Here is a 9,853-nt window from a genome sequence, read left to right as displayed (position 1 = left end):
ATTTCATCATCAGCCAGTGTTGTTCTTTATCAATATTACCAAAGTTTACCATAAGGCAGCATAGAAAGTATTTACTTGCTTTCAGGTTTTATTCAAATGATAGTCTTTTCATTTGTTTCCCCACTTTTTTCCTGTTTCAAAATCAAACACCAGTTTGTGAGAAGATTATCTTCTTTTTTTAATTGGCACATAAAGTTTTACATTGCCATTGGCTAATTTGTCAATTGTTTGTTACAAATGTTTGTAGTTTAATATTCAAAAATGTTTTTGCCCAAAACATATGTGCACTACATGTCAGTAAAAATACTATGCAAATATTGATGTCCTTGACTGCTGAATAAACATTGACTGATTGTATCTCTTGTACTTTATCAACGCAGTATCTAAAAACTTTGCACCGTAGTGGTTAAAATCTCATTCTAATAAGAGTTAAAAGTGCATTCGGTTATTAGGTTTATAGGGTTACTGAATTATGGTTAACGGTTGGTAGAATTTTTTTAAACATTATCTGCCAATTACATCTGCCACCCTTCTCTAAATCTGTGCCCCTACCTGGCCTCCCCAACAAAAATTTTCTAGACATGCCACTGGGGCTGTAGCTCTCAAGGACTAGAGTGGAGACCCCTGTCCTACTCTTTCGGGATGGTACATCAATACCTGCCATTGCCAGAAGGGTTGTTGCGTCTCCCAAGACAGTCTAAAGAACAGGAGATTCCAGGACACAGACAGTTACTCTAAGAGAGCTGGACAGGGCCATAGAAGGTCTTTAACCCATCATCAAGATCGTTATCTCTTCCTGTGTGCTATAAGAAACGGGATGAGCACAGGCAGCAGCCTACAAAATTACCTCACAGACCACCACTATGAATGTTTCTGACCAAATAATCAAAAGCAGACTTCGTGACAGTGGCCTAAGGGTCTGATATAATCTACTGGGCCCAGTGCTCATAGCTCAGCATGAAGGGGACCCACTTGGTTTTTGCCATAAAGTGGCAGGTCTACCACTAGCGCCCTGTGCATTTCATACGTGTACTCCGGCAGGTTCACCCGGAGTACATGTAATAAATGTGAAAAGGTCTGGAGAAACTGTGGAGAATGTTGTATGACTGTGAAATTGCTCACCATGACTGGTTTGGTGATGGGTCAATGATAATCTGGGAAGGCATATTATAATTTTACACTTTACTTTATGCACACCAAAAAATATCATTTTTCTTCAGGCTAAGACAGTAAACATGAATTTAATTAAACTGATTACAGTAAAGTCTAGTCTTAAGTCACGAAAAAACATGCCTTGAAATCACATCCCTGGATGGCCTAAAATTGGCAATCTTTAAATATAATTTAGAAAAAAACAAAACAGTGTTAATTTTTTGGGCTATTTATACTATTCATACTATGACCGAATTTACTCAGTTCACATTAAAATTATATTTGCACTTGGTGGCTTGGTGACTGATACAAATTCAAATGCTAAAAGAAATCAAAATGTTACAAGAAATTGTATCAGACCATTGAGAAATAACTCAGAACAACACACTGTTTCAATGTGACTTTACATTTATTCATACAATTAATTTTTAATTATATATGTTCATACACTAAATAAATAAATGCAGAAAAAATTATGGCATATGAATATGAACTTATTTAAGAAAAAAGTAGTAAATATTTCATTTAACTACAGAATGAAGAACGATTGGAAGATTAACATTTTGAGATTATTAATATATTATGACTGATTTTTGTTCATTAAATATTTCTTAGTGTTCTTTGCAGGCTTAAACAATATGATAAAACACTTTGGAGCAAATATAAATATTATTAGCCCAAAGCTGGAGGCCAGAATGGCAAAAATCTCCACAACCACTGTAAATTTCCCAGGAGAGCTGACATATGCTGGGATAAAGGTGATCCACACTGCACAGAATATCAGCATGCTGAAAGTGATAAGCTTGGCTTCATTGAAATTATCAGGTAATTTGCGAGCTAAGACAGCTAAAATGAAGCAAAAGGAAGCAAGCAGACCTATGTAACCGAGCACAGCCCAGAAGCCAACAGCAGAGCCTAATGCACATTCCAGGATGATTTTCTCCTTGTATGTGGTTAGATTTTTAATTGGGAATGGAGGGCTCACTACCAACCATACAGTACATATTAAAACTTGAATAAAGGTGAAAGACACAACAGTCATTCTTTGCTGTGGAGGACCAAACCATTTCATGACATTGCTACCTGGAAGTGTTGCTTTAAAAGCCATTAAAACCACTATAGTTTTCCCAAGTACACAGGAGATACAGAGTACAAAGGTTATGCCAAATGCAGTGTGACGCAGCATGCAGGACCACTCTGATGGTGCTCCAATGAAAGTTAATGAACATAAGAAACACAGAGTCAGTGAGATGAGCAGCAGGAAGCTCAGCTCAGAATTGTTGGCTCGGACAATTGGAGTTTTCCTGTGATAAAAGAATACAGCCCCAATTATGATGGCCAGACAAGCACCAAGAACTGAAAATGTAGCCAGGATGATCCCTAGGATGTCTTGAAATGAAAGAAACTCTAGAGGCTTAGGGATACAGGTGTCTCTCTTTGCATTAGGCCAGAACTCTTTGTGGCAGGGTAAACAGTCAGCTGAATCTGAATAAGAGAGAAAAGAAAACAATAAGTGTCAAGTAACAGCTGTGTGCAGGCAGGAAAAGGACCCAAAGTGCAGACTCCTCGACAGGCAAAAGTATACTTCAAAACTCAGCTTTATTGCTGGATGACAAAACGTGACAAAACCCGAAAATACAAAATAAACTTTCACAGGCATGCATAAAGACAGAACACACAGCATAAATGGGGGTAGATCACAACACAGACATAGAGAAACACAGGGCTTAAATACACAGGGGGAGCAATCAGGGAATGGGTAACAGTAGGGAAACACAGCTGGGGCAAATCAGGCCTAACGAGACAAGGGGACGCAAAACCAGATACATTAACATCAGACATGGACCTTCAAAATAAAACAGGAAACATAACACAGACTGAACTAAAGACACAGACTCACATGCAGGCACTGCAACAGAGGGAACAAAGACATGGGACCAGGGCAGACAGACACTGACTGGACACAGGATATAGCAACTAAGGATTACACAGAGACATAAACCATAAGACATAACTCTAACGAAGAAACCAAAGAATAGAAATGATAAATGATATATAAACTCAAAACCCTGGGTCAACGACCCAGGCATCCTAACAATAAGAGGCTACTAGGAATTAAATCATTGTAAATTGTATTTTTTCCAGTATAAAATTATTTTAAATGCATGGAGAAACATTTGATTTTACCTGTTATATTACTGATCTCTCCCTCAGGACATGCTATACAGTCATAGCAGCAGATAGGTTTTCCTTTTTGCAGCATTTTACGAGTTCCTGGAGGACAACTGTTAGTACAGACTGACACTGGCACCTGTCAAGACAAGGTAGCATAACAGATATAAATATTACAGATATAAAGTAGCAGCAACTTGTTCACCAGAGTTTAATAAGTCAGATTCTCATCATTACTTTTCTGCTATCCTCCATCCAGGTTATGTTTCTGTTAATCTTAAACTCGTGGCCCACTCGTAGTGAGGCATCATACAGCCCTACAGTTACTATCTCAATGATGCCACTCCCACTTTTCTGCCAGTTAACCAAGTCATAAATAGCCACAGGATCCCCATTAGCATTAAATGACACATCATTTTCATTTTGGGAAAAATTTACTTTCTTCAGCTCAGTTAAAACCTGTAAAGACAGTAAGAGAGAGAAAGAAGAACATGGGACATTGCAATAATACACATTGATAGTTCTTTTTATCTAAGTTATATTAGGAGTTATGAAAGACATTGGCATTAACATGTTCAGTTCTGCTTACCCGATTGGACTGTAACTTGATTAGTTTGTCACATTTTGCTATGGCATTTGTTTTTTGACACACTGCATTATGGATGGCATGTGCTATTGCATACACAGCCTTATACACCATGTTAGCAATTCTGAGCTGAGATGTGTCAGTGTACTCGCTTTGGAGATTCTGTATGTCTTCATTTCCATCACACATTTTCTTCTCTATGGCAGGAGCTATAATTACAAAAACACAGATAATAGTGTTTTCAAGCCTGTAAGTAAAACTAGATTACAGGCCTGTTACATAGATATTAGAAAATTATTTTAGTAGAATGACTTATATTTGTAAATGGATAAAATTATATTGATATACAAGAAAAATTAAACTAAACCACTGGAACTTGACCTGAAAAGTCATTATATCAAGGGAGAATATATGCAGACATATGCCTGCGTTCACTTCATATTTGACCATTACCATTAGTGGAAAAAACATGAGCAGCAGTAGCTGTTGTAACACTACAATTTTGGGAAAATGATTTAAAAGCAAATGAAACTCTTACTTTTTTTCAGACTGCAGTTGAATGCATCCTCCCAGAACTCAGTAAACACTGGCGAGGCAGACACTTGAGTGGGAGACAGATTTAACAGGAAGTCTCTGAGACCTGGGATTGCAGACTTCGGAATACCAAATCCAATGGCCCCAGCACAGAAACTGTACTGTGTTAATTCTGTGCTTGTTACCCATGATTCACTGCCTATCCACTGGCGAGGTGGGGAAGGGTCACGTGATAGCTCCTCCAACAGGATCTTCATGTCTCCAAAAGATGCAAATGCCACAACAACTACAGCTGTAGACCTGGAGAGACAATGTAGTGCATTAGGAAAATGTTTTTTAAATGTCTTCACATGATCAAACATTTATTTTAAAGGTAATTACACAAGTCAATGCACAATAATTATCTTTGATAAAGAAACCTGCGGATAACATCTGCTACTCTCTGAAATCTGCTCTGTGGGTTTGTCCGATAGAAAGATACAGAGTACTCCACACAGATCCCCTCTTTCTGTGCTGCTTGGAGAAAAGAAGCCATGCCATTATTGCCATAATCTGAATCTGACCGGACAGCACCTATCCAAGTCCAGCCAAAGTGTTTCACCAGCTTGGCTAGTGCTTCAGCTTGAAACTGGTCACTGGGAATTGTTCTGAAAAAACTTGGGTACTGCTGCTTGTCAGATAAGCATGCACATGTGGCAAAGTGGCTCACCTAAATCACAAAAAATAAAATAGAATAACTCTGAAACAGCTGCACAAACGCGAACAGTCAACAAATACGTTTTCTAGAAAGGCAAAATATTTACCTGAGCAATGTTAAAAGCACTAACAAGTTGTGACATGGTAATAGATGGCGTAGACCCAGAGTCACCAACAACAGCCATCACCACACCAGACTGAGAGCAGTTTTTACCAGTGTTAAACTGAGCCTCCAATCTATTTAAAAACTGAAATGCCACATGAACTGCCACAGGTACTGATGCACATGAATCATAGATCCGATAACCAAGCTCAATTCCAGGCAGCAGGTCTGTGCTGTTGTTAATCTCTTCTATGGCAAAGACCATCGAACTTGTGGATTGCAGCTCAACAGTGTCAATGCTGTAAACAATCATGTCATTTTAAAATTTTGACTGTCAATTCAGGTAAAGATATTATACGTGATAAATTCAGCTCAGCGGCAATAATGTTGCAAACAGCTAGTTTAGGTACATCAAATCACTGCCTGACCAGAAATCAATATAAAATTATAGATAACAATTTACTGTTAAATATTTATAATATAAGTAAAAATTCAGTTCTGAAAACACAAAAACACTATTTTAAAAATCTAAATGACTTACTATTGTTAGAAGAATTATATTATAAATACTTATATACCATGAATCATCATACATGTGAAAACATTTTTAATTTTACATAGTCCAACGTGTTTGTAGCACCCTCTTCTTCCACTTACTAACCTTCCTTTGCATTTCACAGGTGCAGGCATGTTGGTATACTTATTATAAGCTGTTTGCGTGTAAGAGTGAAGGGAGAAAGTGCCGCCAATAATGAAGTCCCCATCCTTTGAGAATGCAGGTGGACGTGTGCTACCCTGCAGCTTGCAATTCACAGATGATTCCACAGTACCAACCTTGGCGCCTGTAAGCATAGCCCTTTGACTCAGATCATCTAGGCACACAGCCAAGGCTGTGTTCAGGTGAAACAAACACACAGCCAATACCAGACAAATTATAAGATCATCCATCCCGCATTGATGTCAGTTGTGTGTATACGGGTGGAAATGCTTTTTTACTGGATTATATAGCTCTTCAGACAAGATTTTTTTTAATGATCACTAGGACATCCCCTTTCTTGGTCATCTTTGAGTAAGTCTTTATTTTGTATGAAATGTGTGCATAGCCTTACTATTACTATTGTTTTAATCTATCTGTTCTCCTCTAATAAACTACTTCAGGAAGCACTGTGCACTATTCAATAGTGATGTAATAATGTGGACATACAGAGGTAATACACATTGTACCATTAATTACACACCAAGGTATTACTCAAATGACTTGTTATGAACACTTTTTTGTTTGTTTTTGCTTTTAAGATAAGTAATATTAAATTGAAATTTATATGATTTGTATTTATATAAAAAATGATACATTATACAATCAATCATATCCCTCAAGATATTCGGCAGGCAGGCTCTGTGGAGGTTTTTAAAACTAAGTTGAAGACGCATTTGTTCACCTTATCCTATATGTCTTAATTCTATGGCTTTTAGTTTTTAAATTTTTATTGTTTTTAACTTGTATTGTGTCTCTTACCTGTATTGCTATGTATCGCTTTTATTTTATTTATCCCTTTAGTTGTACAGCAATTTGAAAGCGCTTTATAGATAAAGTTATTATTATTGTTATTATTATTATTATTATTATTATTATTTATGCAATTACGTAAAAACTAGATACCTCTGAGGTGAAAATGACTTTCCCTTGGAGTTAACAGCAGGTGGAGCAGTCAGATCATAGAAGTGAAGTCATCTTCCACAAATGACACACACTCCAAGATTGGATACCAAGACATGTTGAATACCAGAGCAGCTGACCTGAGACAGAAGATTATGGCTAAGCTGGAAACCTGGCCCCTCTTTGGCCAGTTACTAAGACTATATGAAGTACCTTCTGAAAGTCTGCTAAGCTTGACCCTGTTATTACCCAGCTGATACATAAGGAGATAGCCACAACTGATCATATGCTTAGTGAATATCTCACATAGCAGAAAGTTCTAGAAATACCATAGGCTGAGAGAGGAGCTAGAGAAGATGTGGAAGGAGAATGCAATGGTGGTCTCTGTGGTAATCAAAGCATTTCACCAGTGACCTCCCAAATTGGGGCAGTGGCTCCGGCAGGTTTCAGAAATGAAATCTGAGATGTCTGTCTAGAAGAATGCAGTCCTAAGAACAACAGAGATTCTTCACAGGATCATCAGTTTCCCAAGACTCTGGTAGAGGACCCAAGCTTGAGGGATAAAGACTACCTGCATGCAGGACTAGTGGAGAACTTTAACCTGTTGAAACGTGAAATTCTGTGCAGTATTTGGACTCAAATGTTTCATGATATAATGTCTTATACATGATATTTGGACACTATTATATTGTTATAATGCATTTTTTTTTAACCTGAAAACAGTTGTGGTAGTTTCAGAGTATTAACTATAAATCAGACATGCAAAATGCATTTCTGATTTTTCTACTTTTGTTAATAATATATCTATAGTAATCCATAGAAAATCATGTCTGTATTTTCTAATGCCTGTGTTTTAATCTTGAATCCAGCATTGTTGTCATTTTATATTAAACCACTAGGACCTAAATAATTAATAAGTTGCTATACAAATTAAATACTAATCTAACTCATCAAGTCATAGTTTTCAAACAATTTATTGATAAGCAAAAATAAGATGTTGTGTCTTCAAAAACCTGCTCTGATTGCATAATAAGAGGTATGAAGGGAAACAAAAACAAACCAATTACTGTTCTTTAGCACCTTCCCTACATGGCAGCACTCTTTACTTATCTTATATCAATGGAAAAAAAAAACCCTCTAAAAAATAATTTAAGTCAGCATTAACAATAATGTTCAGCTTTCTGAACCTGAGTTGAGAAATACTCACCGGATAAATTTAGGCTTACCTCAATGCACAGGATCTACAGTCTGTCTCCTGTAGAGAGGTTGGATTCTGTTCCAGTGAAAGGAACTGGGCAGGGGTGGCATATTTGCATGCTCCTATTTCGGTGCCTGTACATTACGTTTTTCCCTGGTTCTGACTGTTGTTTGCCCTTTTGTGCTTAACAGCAGTTCAGAATACTAGGCCTTTTGGGAGTCCCAGGGTCTGGGAAGGTGCCCTTACCAGGGCATCAATTGTGCTTTTAGGGGACTAAAATGCTTACATGAGCAATGGCAGTGTGATCTGGAAAGGTGTGACTGGGAGGAGTAGATCCTTACCTTACTGAGTGGTGTTTTGTTATTGGATATCTGTGCTAACCATAGTCTGCCCATAACAAACACCATGTTTAAGCTTGAGTGTCCACAGGTGCACTTGTAAACAGAACACTACAGTTTGATGATTGATGATCATTTTTGTAATGATATCATCAGCTCTGTGGCCAGATGTCTTGGACATTCAGATGAGAAAAGGAGTAGCACTGTCAACTGATCAAGACTTGATTGTGAGTTAAATCAAGTAGCAGGGCTGGTAGGGGTGGCCAGGTAAAGTGTTTCTCTTCTTTACCTGTTTGGCTGGCATTTTTCTGGACTGTCAGCTGTTAGCATCAGCTGTTAGCATCAGCTGTTAACATCCGCTGTTAGCCGCTGGGCTGCTTTCGGACAGACGGCTTTCAGACATTATACCATCATGACTGTTAAGGTCCTGTTCTTCCGGGCTCTTCTCGCTGGGTTTGTTCTGCAGTCCTTACATACAAGGCCTGTCTCCTCCACTCTAACGGTGTGTTCACACCGAACGCGATGGACGCAAACAAAACGCCCCAAACGCCCCTATTTGACACGTGCACATTCGCGTCTCAACGCGTGTCCAAGAAAAATCCATCGCCGCGTGAACCGGAAATGTGGGAGGAATGTGGGAGGAAGTTGTGCCAGACCGGTATCTTTGCAAGATGGCAGCTGTCGAGCTAGCGCTTGAAGAGAGAGTCTCCCTTCTCTATTTACTGTGGAGAGCAGAGCAGCAGCGTAAAAGACGTCCTCGCCGTACCTGGGTATATTAAGTCCTCCAGAGGCGTGAGCAGTTTGGTGAGTTTCACCATTTGCTCCAGGAGCTGCGCCTGGATGACGGCCGAATCCAGCGCTATCACCGTCGGCCAGTTTGAGGACCTGCTTTCCCTCGTCGGTCCCAGCATCGCCTGCCTAGACACCAATTACAGGCGCTCAATCCCACCTGCAGAGCGCCTGTCCGTCTGCCTGAGGTTAGTAAAAGTGTTTAATACGGTAGTGTGGTGGACCACTAGAGGGCTCCACTGACACCCAGTGTATAGGAAGTGTGTTCCTGTGTTTTGTGGCGCGATATGCGCAGTTGATGTTGGAGACGAATAAAGAAGGAGTGAGAACTGAGAGCTGTGTCGTTGATGCTTACCTCCACAGTAGTCCTTTATTGATACCTGTGCTAATATGCTAAACCATCCATTTATACACTGCTAACATGGATGTTCTATGCTAACAGTGAATGCTGTCGGTGTTTACTGATAGCAAACTGTGGTACAGAGACGACTGTTTATAATATTTCTAGTGATACTCAGAAGCTCTCATCAAGTCCCGATTTAATTCGATTTATGCTGTTATCAGTGTTTGCGATGATAGCATGGCTGTGGTGTCCTATCAATGTATGCGCTCGGTGTTTGCTGATATC

The 9,853-nt window shown here is 38.9% G+C and overlaps 1 protein-coding gene across 1 annotated transcript; it reads right to left on the bottom strand.

Moving 5' to 3' along the window:
• Positions 1-1,732: 1,732 nt before the first annotated feature.
• Positions 1,733-6,044, bottom strand: LOC102209162 (extracellular calcium-sensing receptor-like). The gene is made up of 8 exons (XM_013916058.1): positions 5,905-6,044; positions 5,248-5,542; positions 4,864-5,153; positions 4,449-4,744; positions 3,914-4,107; positions 3,562-3,783; positions 3,340-3,463; positions 1,733-2,637 (listed from the first exon to the last, which is right to left on the bottom strand). Exons 1-8 carry the CDS (start codon positions 5,931-5,933, stop codon positions 1,733-1,735), a joined length of 2,355 nt encoding a protein of 784 aa, XP_013771512.1. The 5' UTR covers positions 5,934-6,044.
• Positions 6,045-9,853: the final 3,809 nt, after the last annotated feature.

This window comes from Pundamilia nyererei, unplaced genomic scaffold, assembly GCF_000239375.1.
Source record: "Pundamilia nyererei isolate P.nyererei 1_Seehausen unplaced genomic scaffold, PunNye1.0 scaffold00443, whole genome shotgun sequence".
NCBI lineage: Eukaryota > Metazoa > Chordata > Actinopteri > Cichliformes > Cichlidae > Pundamilia > Pundamilia nyererei.
This window is presented reverse-complemented; position numbering and strand designations above follow the sequence as displayed.

Bases quoted from the DNA above. Each gene is read 5' to 3' on its own strand.
- LOC102209162 (XM_013916058.1), bottom strand. From the start codon at position 5,933: ATGCCTGCACCTGTGAAATGCAAAGGAAG. The intron at 3,784-3,913 runs GTAAGCAGAACT...CTGTCTTTACAG, and splicing joins TCAAGTTACAGTCCAATCGG to GTTTTAACTGAGCTGAAGAA. The intron at 2,638-3,339 runs GTAAAATCAAAT...TCTCTTATTCAG, and splicing joins AGAGATCAGTAATATAACAG to ATTCAGCTGACTGTTTACCC.